The sequence below is a fragment of the Zootoca vivipara genome, chromosome 8 (assembly GCF_965207765.1).
Source record: "Zootoca vivipara chromosome 8, rZooViv2.hap1.1, whole genome shotgun sequence".
NCBI classification, from domain to species: domain Eukaryota; kingdom Metazoa; phylum Chordata; class Lepidosauria; order Squamata; family Lacertidae; genus Zootoca; species Zootoca vivipara.
This window is the reverse complement of record NC_142591.1, coordinates 75186625-75207323: the sequence shown is the minus strand read 5'-3', so window position 1 is coordinate 75207323 and position 20699 is coordinate 75186625. Positions and strand designations below refer to the sequence as shown.

General features: G+C 43.3%; 2 protein-coding genes across 7 annotated transcripts; one reads left to right on the top strand and one right to left on the bottom strand.

Annotated features, from left to right (window-relative positions):
* Nucleotides 1–1158: 1158 nt before the first annotated feature.
* NDUFB9 (NADH:ubiquinone oxidoreductase subunit B9) lies at nt 1159–6729 on the bottom strand. 2 transcript variants are annotated; one of them, XM_035124956.3, is made up of 4 exons: nt 6623–6729; nt 3609–3801; nt 1858–1971; nt 1159–1409 (listed from the first exon to the last, which is right to left on the bottom strand). In XM_035124956.3, the coding sequence occupies exons 1-4, from the start codon at nt 6706–6708 to the stop codon at nt 1278–1280; spliced, it is 525 nt and encodes a 174-aa protein (XP_034980847.1). In that variant the 5' UTR covers nt 6709–6729; the 3' UTR covers nt 1159–1277. The 2 variants fall into 2 exon arrangements, with proteins under 2 accessions (XP_034980847.1, XP_088532537.1); XM_088676411.1 differs by lacking the exon at nt 6623–6729 and adding an exon at nt 5315–5450.
* A 144-nt stretch (nt 6730–6873) lies between these two features.
* On the top strand, nt 6874–20233 carry TATDN1 (TatD DNase domain containing 1). 5 transcript variants are annotated; one of them, XM_035124955.3, is made up of 12 exons: nt 6874–7718; nt 9033–9098; nt 9956–10005; nt 10162–10225; nt 10738–10881; nt 10969–11011; nt 14208–14293; nt 14393–14433; nt 15461–15537; nt 16426–16496; nt 18126–18252; nt 20062–20233. In XM_035124955.3, the coding sequence occupies exons 1-12, from the start codon at nt 7697–7699 to the stop codon at nt 20162–20164; spliced, it is 894 nt and encodes a 297-aa protein (XP_034980846.1). In that variant the 5' UTR covers nt 6874–7696; the 3' UTR covers nt 20165–20233. The 5 variants fall into 5 exon arrangements, with proteins under 5 accessions (XP_034980846.1, XP_088532534.1, XP_034980844.1 ...); XM_088676408.1 differs by having other exon boundaries at nt 7715–8385; XM_035124953.3 differs by having other exon boundaries at nt 7715–8936.
* Nucleotides 20234–20699: the final 466 nt, after the last annotated feature.

Genomic DNA, 20699 nt, shown 5'->3' with positions numbered 1-20699 from the left:
TCAATAAAAGGCTTTGCCACTATGCCTTTTTAAACACCAGCGTGTTATATAGCAAAGTATGAACTGGGCATTAACCACAGAACTGATACTCAGAAAAAAGGAACATTATACCTTTCAGTGCAATGTATTCACCTGACACTGTGGCCTTACATTTGCAGCCACGAGAATAAAATTATACATCTTTTTCCCCTGCCTTCCCAGTACAAAGTGGATGGTATAACATAGCTGCATTTCACTATACTTGGTTGTAAAGAGGGTCCAATTGCACAGCTTGATGATTGAAGAAAATATGGGCTGTAGCAAATGAAGCCCCCAGTACAAGAACTTAGGCTTCCACATCAAGTCACCCTCTTTCACCCCTTGCCTACCTTCCCCACCTGATTGTAGGAAATCATTGTGCTAATAGGATCACTTTGTTGGATACAACCCTATTACAATAAGCTTACCTTCAACAAGGGCTGCATACATTGAAAGCTTTCTCCTCTTAAGTTTAGCGTGAAATGGCTATTGGATTATGTAAAAACAGAGTGAATTCTGGAGGTGACCGGGGCTTGGTATGTAGAGGCTGTTTGTTCTGGAAACTGCAGATGATGTGGTTCTACAGCTTCCATTATCATTTGCCATAGCAGCTGAGGCTGATGGCTGCCACAACACCCTCTGGAAAGACAAAGGATCACCACCGCTTCTTTAGCGCAATAATAATCTTGAGTGGCAGTCCATGGCCCAGGTCTGTTGCAGTTCATATCCACACAGCTTCTCCCATAAGGCAATTCCCAACCTATACAGAGAACCAGACTGCTGAAGGGCAGAGTGCCAACACGCTTGTCGCTCCCCACCAATATCTGGATAAGGCCTCCCAAGAATACATTGCTGGGCCATGGGGCAGCGGTTTTAAGCAGAGGGTGTCCCTACTTTGGAAGAAACTCTTTGTGCGATGGGTTGTCATGCCAACTATGTGATTCAAACTTGCCCAAGCGTTAATCTGCTCAACTTCTGGAAGCAGCATAAGAGTAACACACTAGAAACAGTTCCTGGTAGGGGGTTCCATAATTAAAGAGCTTCTCTTCTCCCTGCTATACTGACATACTAAAACAACATACTCAGGCAGATGAGGTGCTAGCATAGTCCACACTTGGATGTTTACACAAACGCCACTGATTGACACTGAACTTTATTTTATTGGGTGCATGTACCACAGTAATGCATGCAGACATTCTTTTTACTGGTAGGGCTTAATCTATTGGAGAAGTGTTTTTGCACATGGAAAGGCGATATTTTTAGATTGGATGCGACCGTGGCCTAGTGACATACCCCCACCACAGGGGAGGCAGGTGTCCCTCCTTCCGTGCTGGAGGCAGGGCTTCCGTCTTGGGCCCATCTGCTGGGGTTTCTTCCCGAAGCTGCTGAACCTAGAGAGTGAAACCAAATCAGTAGCCACCAAGAGTGCATCTCCAAGCGTTTCCACTTCAAGCTTTGTGCCCATACATTTCCACAGACTATAGCAATGCATGCTTGTGTCCTGCTTGACTAAACATGTATCAGAAATCATGCCAAGATAAGATGGAAGTACTAACTGATATCCTGACCGGGGAGAGAAGAAGCTATCCAAATTAGCTACTTAGTTCAGGGGAGGCAACATGCCACTGAAATACAGTGCTGTGCATTTGCAAAGTGAGAATGAGCTTTCAAAGATGATGATGATTAGGTATCTAGGCCTCATGGTAATGATGACATTTGAAGACAGGTTGTTAGGAAACAATCAGAATGTCTAAATATATGTGACGGCCATTTCTTTTGTCTTTCAACACACAGAAATCTACACTGCAGTACATGTAGTAGAGAAGAAGCAAGACCAACCTCTTTCTCCCAGCTTTCCAATCTCAGCTTCTTCCACTGTTCTCTCTTGGCAAAGTAGTCAGGATACATGGCCTTCTCTGAAGGGTGCCATAAATCTAGGAACCATTCAGGTGCCTGTCACATTGGAAACGAGACCATAACTTGAAATAATGCAATAACAAAGTAGGCAAAGATTGCTTGTCTCTTTGAAGGCACAATGTTTTTCCTGTAAGGCTTCAATGTGTTCCTTTGTTTAGGAGGCTAGTTTAAGACCCAGTAGGCTAGTTTAATAAAGATCTAGCAATTTTTAGGCTTGAATTGCTGCAATGTGCAGTTTAAACCAAATTGAGAAGAAAGAAAGAGTCAACTTGTGCCATGCAACTACTCTTCAGTCTGAAGATCCTACAATAAAATACTGGACTATAATCAAGAGAGCCAATAGAATAAATATCATCCATCCACCTCCCAAAAGACTCACAATGAGCCTAAACGAAGAGGGAAGAGGCCATAGCTTGCCAGAGCTCAGTGCAAGAGCTTGCTTTGTATGCAAAAGGTCCCTGTTCAATCCCCACCATCTCCATGTTGGAGCGAGCAGCATGGCTGGTAAGACACAGGACAGGTCTACATCTGACTACAAGACATACCCAATGAAAAATATACATTTCCTCATGGGCTCCTATGGCAGCATACTGAGCAGCTACTAGAAAAGAAATTTCGCCATCAAACACATTTGGCAGAGGTATGGGCAGAACTACCTCATTTTCCAAATGAATGGTTGGTTGCTAGGGTCCATTTGGGCATGCACTATCTTCCTGATACGTAGGGTTCCAGTGACCTGCAAATCACTTGCACCCATTAAAAGGATGGAACTTTTGGATAATATAATTCTTCTGCTGCTTCTGAAGCAGATGTGAGCTATTTAAAGGATGCACATCTAATCCCCCAACATCTTCAGCATGGATGAGAGTGACAGCAGGATCAATGCAGCAGGTATTTGTATAATGGCAAAGGCAGCGTTGCTCAGTGCCTCAATCTTCTTGCTTTTAGGAGGCACACAGCTTCCCCCTTTTGCTAATACTTTATTGGAAGAAAACTTATGTTCTAGCAGAAATTTGGTCTCTCTATGAGGGACGCAGGTGGCGCTGTGCTCTAAACCACAGAGCCTAGGGCTTGCCTATCAGAAGGTCGGCGGTTCGAATCCCCACGACAGGGTGAGCTCCTGTTGCTTGGTCCCTGCTCCTGCCAACCTAGCAGTTCGAAAGCACATCAAAGTGCAAGTAGATACTGGCAGGAAGATAAACGGCGTTTCCGTGTGCTGCTCTGGTTCGCCAGAAGTGGCTTAGTCATGCTGGCCACATGACCTGGAAGCTGTATGCTGGCTCCCTCGGCCAATAAAGCGAGATGAGCGCAGCAACCCCAGAGTCGTTCGCGACTGGACCTAATGGTCAGGGATCCCTTTACCTTTACCTTACCTCTCCATGACTCCTTGTTATGCCCAAGACCTGATACTTTTCTCAAATTTTCCCATGTCTGAAGTATACTCCTTGAACTTAACCATTTCATTTTCTTTGGGAGAAGAAAACACATCAACCCTTTCTTTTTCCCTTCTGACTGCTCAAAAGGTTGCCCCCACCACCACTACCAATTTAGCATACTTCTTGTACTAATCAATGCTCTCTGCTGAAACTATGATAACTATCCCAAGCCTGTGCACAGTGGTGTTTGCAACGCATTATGGTGGTTAGTCACAAGTTGCCTTGTAATGTACTGACCTGGTAGCAGCCGTATCTCTCATAGCATGTGCCTCCTGGAGAATCAGGAAAGAGGTAAGGCTCAGGGTGTTTGTTTTCCCAAAATTCTTCTTCAGCAGCCATCAACAACTTAGTTGCTTTCACCATATCTTTTTCATCCTTATGTTCATCAAACCGTGCTCTCAGCAGGCAAGCGAAGAATCGATACCTGTCCCTGAGAATGCAAGGAAAAAGAAAAAGATAACCATCATGAAATTACAGGTCGCGGATATAGGCCAATGAAGATATCATGCTGCCTGATCTCCCAATCAGAGTTACTAGACAGGGGTCCTCTGCTCCTTTTCCCTTCTCAAACACAAATCCCTTTCCCCTTTTTAGAGCTAACCATGGTTATTATTTTTTATGAACCATTAAAAAAAATCCAGTCTGCATTTCGGTAATTTTATGGCACAGTTTTAACAATAGCTTTCTCTGGTGATGTTGCTATCTTTTAATGTCAGTTTTATTATTTTATCACCATTTTAACAACTGTTATTTCTAATGCATTTTATAATGTAAACTGCAAAGGTATGCAACTGCTGCGGTGACAGAAGTAGCCCTGTTTGTACCATTCTGCAATTGCTTAGAGTTAACACGCTGTCAGATAGCTACACACAGATTACTCCATGGATAAAATATCATGGGGCACCATGTTCATAGGACACCCTGTAAAATCCACAACCGCTTACCCAATTTTCCTAATACAGTACACTAGATAAGAATTCTAATTAAGACTGTTATAATAGAACCATTTCTATGGAATGGCCACTAGAGGGATCTAGTGTGCGGATAATGTTTCACAAAATTAGAATTTTAGGCATAAAGCCCTAAACATTATCTAAGATTCTACCTAGCTGATTAACTATTTGGTTGTTATTTTGGCTCTTAAATATAGCTGTGCATGGCTGTGAGGGGATTTATAGCCGTGGATCACATTTTAAGCACAACTGAGAGTGCTAGACACTCCTGAAGACCTGCAGGTGAAACTCAGAAAATTAGAATATCATCGAAAAGTGCATTCATTTCAATAACGCAACTTAAATGGTGAAACCAAGATATGAGATAGATGCATGACATGCAAAGCAAGATATGTCAAGCCTTTATTTGTTGTAATTGTAATTATTTGTCGATAGGCGGGTCAATTATAAATGGAATGTAATTAATGAAATGTAATAGCGATGTTTATTTTTGTATTATTGTAACTATTTGTTTTATTACTGTGGAATTTCCAAAAGAAAGCATTTGTAAAAAATTAAAAGAAAAATAAAAAATAATAAGTTGCATTACTGAATTAAATGCACTTTATGACAATATTCTAATTTTCCGTGTTTCACCTGTAAATATTCCCTGTATAGAAGGGAATTTAGCCCCATATTATTCTGGTTGTCCCCTTTGACACCTTTTTCAGTACTACAATATCAATTTTGAGTTACAGAGCAGAACTGCATACTGTACAAGTGTGTTCACAGCATAGATTTGAATGACAGCTTTACGATTTTGGCAGTTTTATTTTTAATCCTTCCTAACAATCCTTAGAATAGAACTGGTCCTTTTACAAAGGTGCCGCACAAGCAGCTTGTCATTTTCACTGAGCTACACACACTATCCCAAGATCTAATTTCCTAGTTTGTCTACATGTGAAGATATGATTGATTGATTTATCCCCATATATAGCGCTTGAAACTTACTTTCAACCTCATTTGTCATTTTGTTGCCCATTCGCCCAGTCTGGAGCGATTCATTTGCAGCTCTTTCCAGTCTGCTTTATTTTTCAACTTCTTGAACAATACGGTATCTGCAACCTGGTCACCTCACTGCTCAGCCCTTTATTTTAAAAGCATAGGTACTCCTGAGGAATAGGTGGTCAGGAAGCACAGCAAGGGGTAAACAATAATCAACATGGGAGCAAAGACCATCAGAAGCAGGACAAGAAGACCTGTGAGCTCATCTTAACCCTTGTTAAAATGATTTCAGGGAACTGCTCAAACTTCACCTGATCCCCTCAGCCCACCGACTAGCAAACATCAACAAATAGCAGAAAAATCACAAAATGGGTGAGGAGAAAAGAAAGAGAAGGTGATGGGGGAATATTAGTACCAGAAATATTAAAAGGTAAAATTTTGCCATGTCAGAAAGCTTGACATACAAGGGATGTTGGCAAATGCATCATGTTTCTATGTGAAACACAATAGTAAAAAGTATAATTAGAACGTTGGAGCACTGGACTACAGCTAGTCAGCCTCTGGGTCAAAATTCCTATTAGCTATGAAGCTCACAATGACCTTGGACCAATCACCATCTCTAAGCCTAAAAATAAATTTTATTAAGGTTTATAAGGAAAAAATACAAAACTTGATATTTTTTTCCTTTTTTTACCAAACCAAGACTTTCATATAGATACAATAAAAAACAGAAAGGTTGGACTAGATGAAAAATACAAAAAACGGAGAGTAAAGAACTTCCAATTCTTCATCCGTCCACTATATAAAAACAATATTCAACATTTCCCAAGGCATTTTTCATGAATCAAAAATCTGGTGTGGCGTGGGAAATTTATTATGAAAGAATGGTCCTGAGAAAAAAGTTTGAGGAACACAGTCAGTGGGTCTGCTTAGTTTTAGATTAAGCAGATCAAACTTACAGCACTATGCTCCCCCCCTTTTTTCTCTCTCCCTTTTTTTTTAATTCAACGGGACTCCCTTTTCCCGGTCCTGCCTCGCAGGGTTGTTGTTGTCCTAGTGAAATGGGAGGGCCGTGAGGAAGAGACACAGAAGAGACACAGAAGCAATCACGAGAGAAGCTGCCCGTCTCCGCCCCCCCCCATTCCCCCCAGACGAAAGGCAGGAAAGAGGCGGAATAAGCGGAGGAGGTCTGAACGAGGCCCAGTCACGGAGGAGGACCGAGGCCCTCCTTCTCCCTCTGACCCCCGCGGGTAACGGGAGACAGCAGCAAAAGAGAGGGGAGGGTCCCGGGAGCACCCCCCCCCCGTCTCTCACCGGAAGATGCACCAGGACTCGAGGTGCCGCAGCGCCCGCTTGTAGAGACGCAGCACTTTCTGCTGGTGGGTCAGGAACGCCGCCATCTTGGCTGGGTCGCAAGCTTCTTCACCTTGCAAAAGGAGGACTCGCCGCAAGGGATCATGGGAGGGTGACGTCAGAGGAAGCGGCTTATCCGGGCCGCCGTAGAAATGCGGAGGGAGGGGAATATAGAGATAGGTAAGAAGAATATAGAGATAGGAAGAAAGGGTAGAGTAGGGAGAAGAGGCAGAGAGAGATAAGGAATTTAGAGAAACGCACAGGTTAATTGGCAAAAAGCAGATCAGAGGTAATGAAACTGGAGAAACGCACAGGCCAATTGGCCAAAGGCAGATAGAGATAAGGAATCAAGACAAACGCATAGGCCAATAGGCAAAAAGCCGGTGCTGCCCTGGAGGCTTTTGAAGGTGTGAATTAGAAAATGTGGATTAGAAAATGTCACCGTTGTAATTTATATCGCCATGAGCAAGCTGGGTGACCTTGGGGCCAGTCCCCTGCTGTCCACCACCCAGGATAAAACGGGGGCAGCAGGGTGGTGGAGGGAAACTATGTGCACTGGAAGCATCAAATGCGACGAATTATTCAATTACATTAATCAATATTTAAGGTTGTTGATTTTTGCTTTATTACATTTCCATGCCGCTTTTCCGCGCGAATCCCCGAAGTGGCTTACCAACATTAAATTAACGAGAACATGCTAGGAGATAATGGAACACCACAAATGCAGCATAAATCATATTTGAAAATTAACAATGATATAACGCTGCATTATATATAATGTTCAGTATAATGTAAATGCGATAGATAATAATACAGAAGATGCCAAAGGAGATAGAGCGAGGGGACCATAGAGATATATTTCTAACAGTGGCGTATAGAGCGGAACCCTCCTCTATGGTCCATTCGGCTGCCTTACGCGCCTACCCAGCATACGGGTAGCGCTCAAAGGGAAACCGGAAGTGACGGCAGCGCTTCTGCATTCTATGGGAGGAGAGAGAGAGAGAGAAAGACGTGCGGGCCTCAGTCGTCGTCGTCATGAGCCGCTTCAAGTTCATTGGTGAGGACGGTTGCCTGGGCAACTGGGGGGTGTTCCTTTGCGTCGGCTAAGAGGGCGCCTGGCCTAGTCGATCAGGGGGTAGCCCTTTGAGGTGGGGGGTGGTGCGGAACCAGCCCCCCCCCCCGGGCACCATCCCAGGCGCGCTTACTCCGGGGCAAACCCCGTCATTGTCAGTGGAGCTTGCTCCCGTGTAGATGCGAGGTTCGGGATCGCAGCCTTGCTCCCATAAGGGGAACCTGCCCGGGGTTGCAGGTGCGCGCAGGGCGATCCTGTGTGCGTTGGCTCGGGAGCAAGCCCCCAGGTCACAGTTCCGGTTCTGCGCATGCTTACCCAGAAGCAAGGCCTGTCGATTTCATCCATTCATTACTTGTTTGTACTGTATTATATGCGGCTTGCTTCTGGGTACCCGGGCGCGCAAAGTCGGAGCCCTAACGGGGTAGCTCCTCCTCTGCTTTGCTTGTACCGGTATCTCTCCCTCGCGCGCACAAAAGCACATAAGAGACCGATTGTTTTTGCTGCAAGCAGTCAGATTTCTGCAGAGATCTAATCTGTTTGCGGTATTTGGCTACAAATGGACACAGGGGACAGTTCCAACCCTTTCCCTCACATCCCGCAGTGATTCCCCTGCAGCCAGATGACAATATGGATTTAGTGGATTCCTTTTGGGGTTAGTGGATGCATGCACACATTTGACTCTCCTGTCATTTTATGATTTGGCAGGTGCATTCTGTGCATTGACCCCACTGAAAGAACATTGCGCATGAGGTGGCCTGAAAGTTCTGGCCTTGGTGTTTGCATGAATGAACCACTGCAGATTATACAAGCTGTCACGTGATATGCATGCCAATGTTTTATTATCAGTATTAATATTTTCATTTTATTTCTATACCGGTTTGAGAAAAACCTCAGAGGGGCTTACAACACATTAAAACATCAAATTAAACAATTCAGAATAAAACATTACAGGCATGTGCAAGACAGCCTTCGTTCCAAAAGAAAGGTTTTGCAGGCTTTTTAAAGGGATCCTGTCCTAGTACAGACTCCGGCCTCTTAACAGCAACCAGTGAGAAAGATTACCTTGCTTCAGAAACAGGAATCAACAGATAGTAACGATTTGCGGTTTGGATTTCTTCTCACTGTATATATCCTAAAGCATAGATTCATAGTTTCATCACATGTCGGGGGCCCATCAGATCTTCGGACATCTTGAAACTGCTGGTGAGGAGCCTTCCAGATGATCATGGACTCCAACTCCAACTCCCACCATCCCCAGGCAACATAGACAATACTAATTTATTTTCTTTTTCTCTCTAGATATCGGTGTTAACTTAACTGATCCTATGTTCAAAGGCATATACAGAGGTACTCAAAAGCATGAAGGTAAATATTCTGTCTGTTTCTTTAATGGCTCGTTCTATGGTCCTCACATCCCAATATGCACGGTATGCATCTGCAAGGGACATTTTCTTTCAGGTTACACTTTTTGGGGTCCCCCCCATTCCCAGAGAGTGATTTTATTATTATTAGCAGTTATTAAAATTTAACTTCAGCCTGCTCTTGTCTCCCACACATCCATTTTGAGAGAAAAAACCCACTAGGGTGGTAATTCAATGCAGTTTTACTCAAGAGTACACCCATTAAAATTATTGAACATGAATAATTGATTAATTGAAATGGGTCTGCTCTGAGTAATAATTGAATATTTAACTGAAGGCTACAATCTTTTGCATATCTTACTTGGGAGGAAGTCCTATTCAGTTCAGCATGGCTTCTAAGTAGACATGTGTAGAATTGCACTGTAAAGCCACAATCCTTAACACTCTTAGCTGGGAGTAAGCCTCAGTTAACACAATGGGACTCTCTTCTAAGCATGCATGCATAGGATTGTGCTGTAACACCACAATTCTGTTAATACATATTCTGTTTAATATGTTCCCAAGGGAAATATTTATCAAGGAAAACTTGATGAATCACAATCCTCAAATCACTTGAGTGTGGTACTGTTTGTGGAGGAAATTACTTTCAATGATCTTCAAAGAATCTGAGCTATAGTCCTTCCTAGTCAATAAGGATATCTATGCTGCTTAATGGAGATAGCACAGTTTGATTGAACATTACTGCTGTGAAGTTGCAGGAAAAGGAAAGGAAATGCATACCTGAAGCTGTTAAAGGTTCCAGAAATAGACTGGGCCATAGTGATGTTTGAAATTAAGGATTTCAGTTCTGTCTTTTTGCAGATGACTTCTTGGATGTCGTGGCTAGAGCCGTCAAAACTGGTGTTAAAAAGGTACATTTGTTCTTCAAATATTCTGGGTAATGTGTGTTGTGTTAAATTTCAGTTGTTTCTGTTGACTTTTAATATCTGTGTTTTTCAAGATATGAATTAAACCTAACATTTAGAAACTAGCACTTAAGTAAACTTTCTTTCTTTCTTTTATTCCAGTTCATGATTACAGGTGGAAGTTTGCAAGATAGCAAAGATGCACTTCAGCTGGCACAGACAAATGGTATTTGTCTCCTTATGTTATATAGCTTTCAGTCGAATGCTTTAATTATCCTGTAGTTAACATTTAAAATGACCAAAACCAATATGCACCAGTTCAGTCCAAAGAATTATGAGCAGGAGGAAAGGAATGCTTCTCACACACCATTCCTTTGGGGCGGTTGGCTGTGTCGACCCAACTCACTGCTGCTAGGGCCGATGTCTTGTCAAGTGCATAGAGTCACACACAGAAGGGGAGATGATGAGTCAGGTGATCACTTGCTTTGTGGTCTTTGCAGAGCGTATGTAACCACCTGCTCACAATCTTAACTGCTATGCTGTGTGTCTCAAGTGACACTGTGCCATTCCAAGGCTGGTTTTATGACCACAGGAACTACCTGATTCAAAAGTGAATAAATTAATTTAAAAATTGAGTTATACAAAGCTTTGTACTGATGTTGTACAGAATTTCACGTTGTCTTCCAAATCTATATTTCTAGCAGTAATAATCAATACGTTCATGTCGTTTGTTTTCAGACATGTTTTATAGTACTGTTGGCTGCCACCCCACCCGCTGCGGAGAGTTTGAACAGAGCAACCCTGAGCAGTACTTAGCAGAGCTACAAGGTCTAGCTGAGAACAATAAAGGGAAGGTCATAGCTATTGGAGAGTGTGGCTTGGGTAAGTAGCAACCAAGTGGCTTGGCAGTGATGTTTCCTTCCTGGCAATTCAAAGGCCAGTTAATTGTTTGTCAATGCTCTCTTCCAGATTTTGACAGATTAGAATTCTGCACTAAGGACACTCAACTCAAGTAAGAGAGATTTACTTAACGCATAAGAGAAACTGCACCCTTCATACTTTTTAACAGTGTTGTTTTTGTTATCAAGGATTTTCTCCCAGTGACAGTCACTGGAAGCCAAGGAACAGTTGCTCTTCCTCCCCCCACCCCAAAGGGATGTAATAACCAAGGAGAAACAGTCACCACTTCCCTGTTCTTCCCTAAATAGCCTACAGGTCACACCAGACCCCTGACTGCCTCTTCACCTAGCTGAACCATCCCATTGCTTCCACCACATCATTCATTGGAACTTGCAGTAGCTGGCCAGTGCTTTGATTCCATGGGTGGTGTTTTTGCAATCCATATATGCACAAATCATCATAAAGCATGATGGCAGGGCCCAGAACACCAGCCCTCAAGTAGAAGTTGTGCATGCCAGATAACCAGAGGATGGGAAGTTGCAGTGCTGAGTTAAATTGAACAGCAGCATCCTATTCCTATTTTTTGGTATCTCACTGGGTGGAGGGGCCACTGGATGCTATAGCTACTGAGTGCACAAGGCGCTGGTTGCTGTAATGTTAATCTTGGGAACAGTTTGACCGCAGTAAAACACTGAAGTGAAATGCAAAGGGAATGAACCAAGCGCAAAAGCCAAGGAATTTAACATGAAACAACACTTATGCCAATAAAAGCTAGTTGTTTTTATTGTGCATTGTAGGGATAGGAGAAGCTGTGATCCATAAGTTGCTGCTGGACTCCGACACCCATCAGCCTCAGCCAGTATGGCTAATCATGGTCAAAGATGATGGGATCTGTAATGCAGAAACAGCTTGGGAGGGCTCAGGTTCCCAGTCTCTGGTTTATGCAATATTGTAATAAGCTTAAGAACGTGAGGTTTGGCTGGCAGGATTAGAACGTTGAATCTAGCATTCCAACGGCCAAACAGATGCCTCTGGGTGTCCACAAGCAGGGCAGAGGTGTGGTAGCCATCTCTTAATTGCCCCCAGAATCTGGTTACCAAGATGCATAACTGCATTTGAACATGGAGGCTTCCATTTCCTGCATTGCAGGGGGTTGGACTAGATGACCCTTGGGGTCCCTTCCATGATTTCGCTGTCCTTCCTAAATTGTTCCACAAATGTTTCTGACAATCCCAAGTATTTGCTGCCACTGCTTTTTTGATGGCAGCTCATAAGACAGTGCTGACAACCGACAGTCATCTGTGTGATATTTATGCTCTTCTGCATAGGGGGAGACCCAGCATCAATCATGGCAGCACAGTTGGTTAGCTAAGATTCTTTCACAATTCAAAGGTAAACTCTGATTGTGTAATGTTCGGTCTGGCACTTGCACATCACACGATGCAAACACAACCTCCTGTTGTAAGGTTGTACAGCCGTACCTCAGAAGTCGAACACCTTGCGAGCCGAACTTTTTGGCTCCCTAGTGCCGCAAACCCAGAAGTGAGTGTTCCAGTTTGCAGACATTCTTTGGAACCCGAACGTCCGATGCAGGTTGTGCACCTTGGTTTCCAAACGTTTTGGAAGTCTAACGGACTTCTGGAACGTATTCCGTTCAACTTCGATGTACGACTGTATTTTAACAGCATTGCTTTTCTTGGAAACATCCATACAAGTCCTGGCTTTTTACCATTTCTTGCTTAGGTTGTATCCTGGTCTAATGGCTTTGAAACATAATTTTGCTGCTGTTCTAAAGCAGGCATGCCCCCCCCCAATTCCCCCAGCCCCACACTTCTTTATAAGTCTTCTGGCCTTAATGATTTATCAGCCACTGAAAACGTATGTGTTGTGGCTATAACGTTAGGAAGCCACTTTACAGATCACCCCACTGCATGGAAAGCCACTATAAATGCACAGCCCTAGCCGGTATGGGCAGAGGTGGTGAGAGAAACTCTGCCTTCTTCTCTTGGAAGAACCTGCTGGTTTTAGCACTGTGGTACTTGACACTAAGATCGGGAGAGAAAAGATCCCTCTTGAGATGCTCTCCAAAGAGCAGGGAGGGGGATCTTTTGTCTCCCGATCTTAGCACTAAACATCACATTGCTAGACACCCTCACCCTTTCCGTCTCCAGGTGAGTTTGTGGGGAAGAGTGTGAGTGCATGTATGTATGTGTGAGCCTGGGAGAATGCTCTGTGACTTCATATATGTTGGGTGCTTGTGCTGTATTTGGGGTGAATGTGCATGTCTGATGAATATACAGTGATGCCTCGCTATACGAATGCCCTGCTAGACGAATTTTTCGCTAGATGGATGGGTTTTGCGATCAGAGGTTGCCTCGTGAGACGAGGTTTTCTATGGCCGCCGCTTCGTCTTGCGGCGAAGTGGCGGCGAGTCAACCTCCGACCACAAAACCTATTCCTCTAGCGAAAGGGGAATCAGCTGTAGCGGGGGAAGAAGGCAAAGGAAGATCAGCTGTCAGCGCCTGTCAGCTGATCTTCCTTTGCCTTCTTTCCCCGCTACAGCTGGTTCCCCTTTGTGTTCTGCTGGTCTCTGCCGGTTGCCGCGAGCAGTGAGGGGCAACCGGCAGAGACCAGCGGAACACAAAGGGGAACTAGCGGGGGAAGAAGCGGAGGAACGGATCCGTTCCTCCACTTCTCCCCCCGCCGCTTCGTACAGAGCTGGCATCGGCCGGAGATTCAGAGAGGCGCTGCGCCTCTCCGAAGCCCCGTCCGATACTGCCTGTGTGCCAGGCGACTGAGAGAAGCGGAGGAACGATGTGTTCCTCCTCTTCTCCCCGCTGCCTGGCACACAGCTGCTTGCCTCGGCAGCCGCCACCTGGCTCTCAGCGGCGGCTGCCAAGGCAAGCAGCTGTGTGCCAGGTGGGGGGGGGAGAAGCGGAGCCAGGTGGCGGCTGCCAAGGCAAGCAGCTGTGTGCCAGGCAGCGGGGAGAAGAGGAGGAACGCATCGTTCCTACGCTTCTTCCCACCGCCTGGCACACAGCCGGCATCGGAGAAATCACACAAAACCTGGCATGATGTGGCCAGTATGAAACACTTTCAAATCCTATTGAGATTAAAGTTAAGCACATGCAAAACTTTCCCATAAAACTAAGTGGGACTTAAAAGTGTTTCCTTCTGGCAGGATTATGTCTACACCTAAATAATAATAGTAATGATAATCCCATTCTTTCTAACGCCTTGAACCATTTAGATAATCTATAGCTGAGATTTCATTAAATGTAGGGATATTTCTGTTTATTTCTTTTCAGGTATTTTGAAAAACAATTCGATTTATCTGAGCAAACAAAATTACCGATGTTTCTGCACTGTAGGAATTCACATCCAGAATTTGTAGGTGGGTTTTTGCAAAATAATAATAATAAAATTTTAAATGTAAAAGTTGAATGAAGAAATCTCTGGGCTTTTTAATTTAAAATATTCCCCTTTCACACAGATATAATGAGGCGAAACAGAGAGAGGTGTGTGGGAGGAGTGGTAAGTGCCCGATGTTCAGTTGCGTTTCTTTTATTTTATACTTTTCATGTGTTTCAAAGTAGCTGAAAACTAAAACATGCAATGCTTTCTAGTTGCCCTCAAGCACTTTAAGGGAGGAGTCTAGTCTGAAATTTACAGGTAGACTCGTTTTGTGGACCAGATGACTAGTTCTACTTCATTACTCTGAAATCCACATCCTTTTTTAAACTTGTGAATGTGATTGTCACCTTTTTCCCACGGACACATTGAACAGGGAAGGCCACTTCCTGTTGAGTATACACTGTGTGATAGCCAGGTTTGCCTCTGCATAGTGTGCCAAATGACCTATACAGATGTAGTTCAGCTGGGCTTATTCCTAAATAAGTGGGCATAGTCTTGCAGCCTTTGAAATGAACAGTGCATTCACATTATCTCAGGATGGAGTAATGGCGGTTGTGTGACATAGTTGTGAAATAGAGCAGGGTTTCCCAAACCAGGGTCTGCAGCAGTTTTTGGACTACAACCTCCATCATACCTGACCCCTGGTCCTGCTAGCTAAGGATGATGGTAGTAGTAGTTCAAAAACAGCTGCAGTGGGGATGAAGGGCATGACCTGCACCACATACTCAAGCAATGGGCCTGTCCTGGCAGCTAAGCTATAGTGCCTTTTGCATCAGAGGCAAGGTAGTCTTTCAGCCTCCTTGAAGTGGGCTGCTGGTCTTTCCTTCTACTCATTAGATCTTTGATTTAACTGATTTAACTCAGTAGATCTTTGATTTAACTGAATTCTAGACCAGTCCACAGAAGGTTCTGCCCCGTAGCATGGACTTCATTGATTGGCTCTTATCAGTTAAGGGCTCCATACATACACTTGCTCACTTTAGGTGACAAAAATTATCAGAGCTTGTGTGCACACGGCTAGCAAATGCTATTCAGAAACATCAACTGGCTTTGGAGGAATGCAAGAAAAGGGAAAGCTTGTGTACTTAAGTTAGAAAAATCTCAATGCATCTTCGGGTGATAAAGGTGTATCATTACTTGTTTACAGGTACACTCTTTTGATGGCACCAAAGAGGAGGCAGCAGCTATAATAGACTTAGATCTCTACATAGGAATAAATGGTTGGTAAGTTATTTTAGACATCTAATGGCTGAGGTGAAAGGATTCCTTTTTATTTTGGGGTGGATACTTTAAAGCACACCTTTGCAGCTTGTGGCTCATCAAGGTGACTGCACCTCAGCCAGCATGTATCGTGCCCTCACAGGTAATTCAGACACTTCAATCCCAGGTAGGCAGTAAGAACAGACCACCTATGAAGCGCCTGCCAAACGTGGGGGGTGGGCTATATATAATTTGCAGTTCCACTTCAAATATTAAGTGCTGCAATGGGCTGCCTACTGAACTTGAATCTGACAATAAATGCAGGTGCCAACCATCCTTGTGTGACATTGCCATAATCTCAGTCCCCATTAGCCTTGGCTTGGAATTGTGTGCATAGCTAGAGCCACAGCTGCCACCCAACAGAGGTGAGCTAGGTGCATGGGGGACATTTTAAACAAAAAGACAAATAGGTAAGAAGAATTAAGGGGAACCTCTGGAAGGAATGGGGGAAGATTCCTCCCAAGGCTGCTTCTGTGTTTTGTTTTGTTTTTAAAGCCAGGAAAACGTAGGGAAGTTTCACACAACTGCTTGTAATTCTAGTTTCAGCCTTAGCCTGAGATAGCAATTCTGTGTGCACTCACATGAAAGTAAGCCTGACTAAATTTTGCAGGAGTGACTAAACATGCTTAGAATTGGATTGAGCATCTCACTGCAACCATCAGGATTTAAGTAAACAGTTAACTGCTTGCTGCATTGATGCAAACAAATTTGGAAACACAATTTTGGGGTGATTGTGCCCAACATCTTGGATTTGGGCAGACAAGTTGCTCCTTGGATCTTGTGAGAACTTCCTTCTATATGGACTAAAGAATTTCAACAAATCAGTGATTTTCATATTCATATTATTTCCAGTTCCCTGAAAACGGAAGCTAACTTAGAAGCAGTGCGGTCAATTCCCAGTGAAAGATTAATGTTAGAAACAGGTGAGTTGTTGTTTTATTTAATACTATTTAACATTTTACTTCCACCCATATGCCCCTTTCAAAACCGTTTCAGATCTGGGATATATTTTGTTTGTAATCTTCTGTCTCGGTGCGCCATTTTAAGATTAATACCCAAATATATCCCAGATCGGAAACAGTATTGACTGGGTACATGGTTACTCAGCATGGCTTAGAAAAAAAAGAAAACAGTTCCTAACCTAAAGAGTAATTTCTTTTTATAGCAAGGTACCTAATTCATTAGCAGTGCAGTAAGAAAATTCCATGTAAATTCTGTATTTAACAGCTCTTTTGGTCACACTATCAGTGCTGTGTACCCTCCAGTCCATAAGGGGAAGTGAGCATGCTAGAAATGCCATGTATTGTCACCAGAGTGAGTTGTAAGAAAGGATATTGTTCTGGGCAAGAATCAGACTAAGCAGAAAAGGCCTTGCCTCATTCCTTAGAAGGGCTGTGTCAAGGACAGGCCCAAGACATTTTGGTACCTGAGGCTAACCAAGGAATAAGGGGCGAGTGAAAATCTACATCAGGAATTGGGGGAGGGGGTAAAGATCTACATCAGGATCTGCTGCCCCTGTGGATCTTGCTGCCCAAGGCAGTTGCCTGACCTTGCCTCATAAGTGGGCCGGCCCTGGCGCAGTCTTTGCCTGAGGAAACCCAGGTTGCAAAGGGGAAGAGCATACATTCTACCCTTATAGTCCAGATTCTTTTCCCCCATAGCAAATGGAACAAATTGTGAATTTTTGCACTGTAGTCTGATGGAGCAGCTACCTCTCATTCACACCCTTGGCCAAGAGCAAGGTTACCGACTCACCTCCATGAATTGGCAGAACATAAGATTCCACTCTCATGGTTTTTCCCAAATTGCAGCTTCCAACGGTTGGGAGGGCGACCAATACCACCCATTCAAGTTGACCACCTTTGTGCTAAAACTTTGGCGACTTCCTTAAATCACCTCAATATCGGGCATTAAAGTATCTGCTTTGCACATAACTTTGGGAACACAGCTGCAATGCATTATGGGGAGTTTGACAGTAATTTAGTATATCCCTGAAAACCCTGCCTAATAGCAGTTACCCTTCCTAACTGACTTCAGTGGTGCTTGGCAGCAAATGCTTGGGGTTAGGAGTGAGCTTCCTAACTGCTAAGCATGGGGAGCTAAAATGACCATGGCTTGAGAGGAGATTTGTCTTTGTAGATGGACCCTTACAAAACTCTTACATCCAAATTAGGAATTCTGACTTTGGCATTTTAAACAGTGTCAACTTGCAAGACCCCTGGAATTATCTTAACACAAGAGTAAGACTGTGGTCCTAAGTATTGCTTACTAAAGTCAATTGCAACTTTCTGTATATTGGTGTGGGACCCTATCTCTGGGAATAATTTTACTACTTATGTTTTTTGTACATGTTAAGAACAGATCTGACAGCAACTTTGCTTTGGTTTATAGCCTGTGTTAAGAATAAAGCAATTCCTCCTCCCCCCCCCCAAAAAAAAGTATTGGGGGAGATGGCAAAAAGAAATGGCTGAGGTGGTTATGAGCTACAGAAAGCTGATAATTATGTAACCACCGGTATGTTATTCTAAACTGTTCCATAAATCACACTATAGATGCTCCCTGGTGTGGAGTGAAAAATACCCACGCTGGATCAAAATATGTAAAAACCACATTCCCAACAAAAAAAAAGTGGGAAGAAGGACACTGCCTGAAGGACAGAAATGAACCCTGTCATATAATGTAAGTATATAATTTAATATATTTCAAGGCTCCAATTCAGCTTAATTTAGTTATGACTTAAGTCTGGCTGAAACCAGTGGAATTACTCATGAGAAACCTATGTCCCATGGCTTTCAGAGGGACTTGATCATGACTGACCTTTAGCTGGGCTGGAGCCCAAGGGGTTTAATGCCATATAAAGAGTGACACCTAACAGGCAGAACAATTCTAACCACCACCAACCAGCTGGTTCTGAGGAATGTAGCAGAGATTTCCCTCTGCCAATTCATGCTTCATCCGTCAACAGCACCGGCTGTTAAAAGTCTACTGTTAGCAGTAACTGATTTAAGGCCCTGAAATGGGGATGGGGCAAGACTAACCACAGAGCCACTGGATCCTAAACTAGTCCAGCAGCCAGAGGAGTTGGTGCAGCAATAATTAGGTGTAATAAAATAATAATAATAAAATACTCTGCCCATCTGGCTGGGTTGCCCCAAACCATTCTGTCTAGATGTACTCTCTGAGCTTCCCACACAGGTCAAAACTCCTTATTTTTCAGTTATTAGCAAGCTAAGATTTGCTTTGCTGGGTTAAACTGAGAGCCAGTCTTGTCTGCATTCTGTTTTCTGCAATAGCTAGCCAGGTGCCTTTGGGGAGGTTACTAGCAGGGCATGAGGGCAACAGCCCTCTCCCCTGTTGATTGTCATCACTTGGTACTCTTGAGGTTCTGCAGTCCAGAGAGAGGATTGTTGTTGTTGTTTAGTCGTTTAGTCGTGTCCGACTCTTCGTGACCCCATGGACCATAGCACGCCAGGCACTCCTGTCTTGCACTGCCTCCCGCAGTTTGGTCAAACTCATGTCCGTAGCTTCGAGAACACTGTCCAACCATCTTGGACAGAGAGAGGATATACATACCAAAGTACATCCTATGTGCCTATTGAAGGAAAAGCAGCTCTCTGCATTGCTACCGTATAAGAAATACTTGTGAGATAATACCACAGGGAGCAAGAATGCAACCTCATCCTCTATACCACTTTGAGAAGGGGGGTTCTCACTCCTCACTTGCTTTGCAAGGCTCAAAGGAGAAAGAATACAGTGGGGGATGGGAAATACATACTATTTATATTTCAGTTGTCTAAATCAATGCCCTTTTGCCCTCATATTACTACTGTATAGCAACGTGTTTGCATACAACTTATTAGATGCCACTGGTGGTTTTTAGCTACAGGTAGCAACAGTACCGAAATTAAACACTACACAAATTATATAAGCCCCATTGGAAAAGTCCATGCCAAACAGAAGAAAATGGCCTCAAATGTCAAAATACGCAGATTTCAGAACTTGTGTTTGTCATGGAATCTAAAACCACCAGTTTACTGATAAAGCATGGTAGGGACTATAGTTTTCTGGTAGAACACACACTTGGCACAAGTAAATGTCGAAAGTTCAATCCCTGGCACCTCCAGTTAAAAAGGATCACATAGCAGGTGAAAGAAAAGCTACTGCCCCCAAACCTTGAAGAGCTACTGCCAGTCAACAGACAACACTGATCTAGGTGGATGAAGTCTGACCAGATTAAAGACAGCTTTTTATGTTCTGAGATGCGAGTTACCTGTCCGCAATAGATAGATGAATACGTGCATCACACATTATTTTATCTGAAACTTGTATATGCTGTTATTTGGGTGTTTTTGTATGACATAAAAATAAATGGAACCCTAAATGTTATTTATGTAAACTTTAACCACCCTTGAACAACTAATGTTCACAGTGAACGTAACCACAGCGATGTGATTTTGCATAAGGTGCCTCCCTTTTGCTTTGTTTTAGCCAAATACTGGAAATACTAGCAGCAGTACGTGAAGAAGATCCACTAGAACTGGCCAACACTACATATAACAACAGCATTAAAATCTTCTTTCCAGATATGTAAAGCATTTTATGTATTATGATAAAAACTGGTAATCCTGTCCATGCAATAAAGATTTGACTCTTCTCTGCATCAGATCTGAAACCGTTATTTAGAAACAGGCATGCTGTAAAGGTTTGATTAAACACGCAAGTAGAAAGCTTTCACCCCCACCCCGTGAAATATGTTTTTTGGCAAGTATTTATTTCAGTTTATTTTACTATCCAGTTGACTCGGTTATATGGAATATAATGTCTTACTATACTTATAGAACCGAAAATGGCACAAGGCCCTCTGACCACCTATCTTCCAAGAGAATGCAACCCTTAGCAAAAACAACACTTGTTTCTTCATCCCCAACATTTCTCTCTTTCCCATAAACATAAACACAGTAGCAAGAATGGTAACAGTTATGCAAACCTAAAATTTTAATTTTTGCTATCAAGTTGGAAACGATGCTTTGATAGGATTTTTAAATAACTGACATCTGTTAACCCTTATCCAATATTTTAATTGGTTTAAAGGGTGACTCCTTGAGACACTGGCTTGTTTTCAATAT

Bases quoted from the DNA above. Each gene is read 5' to 3' on its own strand.
- TATDN1 (XM_088676407.1), top strand. From the start codon at position 7,913: ATGCGAGGTTCGGGATCGCAGCCTTGCTCCCATAAGGGGAACCTGCCC. The intron at 14,294-14,392 runs GTGGGTTTTTGC...CCTTTCACACAG, and splicing joins TTCACATCCAGAATTTGTAG to ATATAATGAGGCGAAACAGA. The intron at 14,434-15,460 runs GTAAGTGCCCGA...ACTTGTTTACAG, and splicing joins AGAGGTGTGTGGGAGGAGTG to GTACACTCTTTTGATGGCAC.
- NDUFB9 (XM_035124956.3), bottom strand. From the start codon at position 6,708: ATGGCGGCGTTCCTGACCCACCAGCAGAAAGTGCTGCGTCTCTACAAG. The intron at 1,972-3,608 runs GTCAGTACATTA...CCAATGTGACAG, and splicing joins AGAGATACGGCTGCTACCAG to GCACCTGAATGGTTCCTAGA. The intron at 1,410-1,857 runs GTTGGTCTTGCT...TTCACTCTCTAG, and splicing joins TGGAAAGCTGGGAGAAAGAG to GTTCAGCAGCTTCGGGAAGA.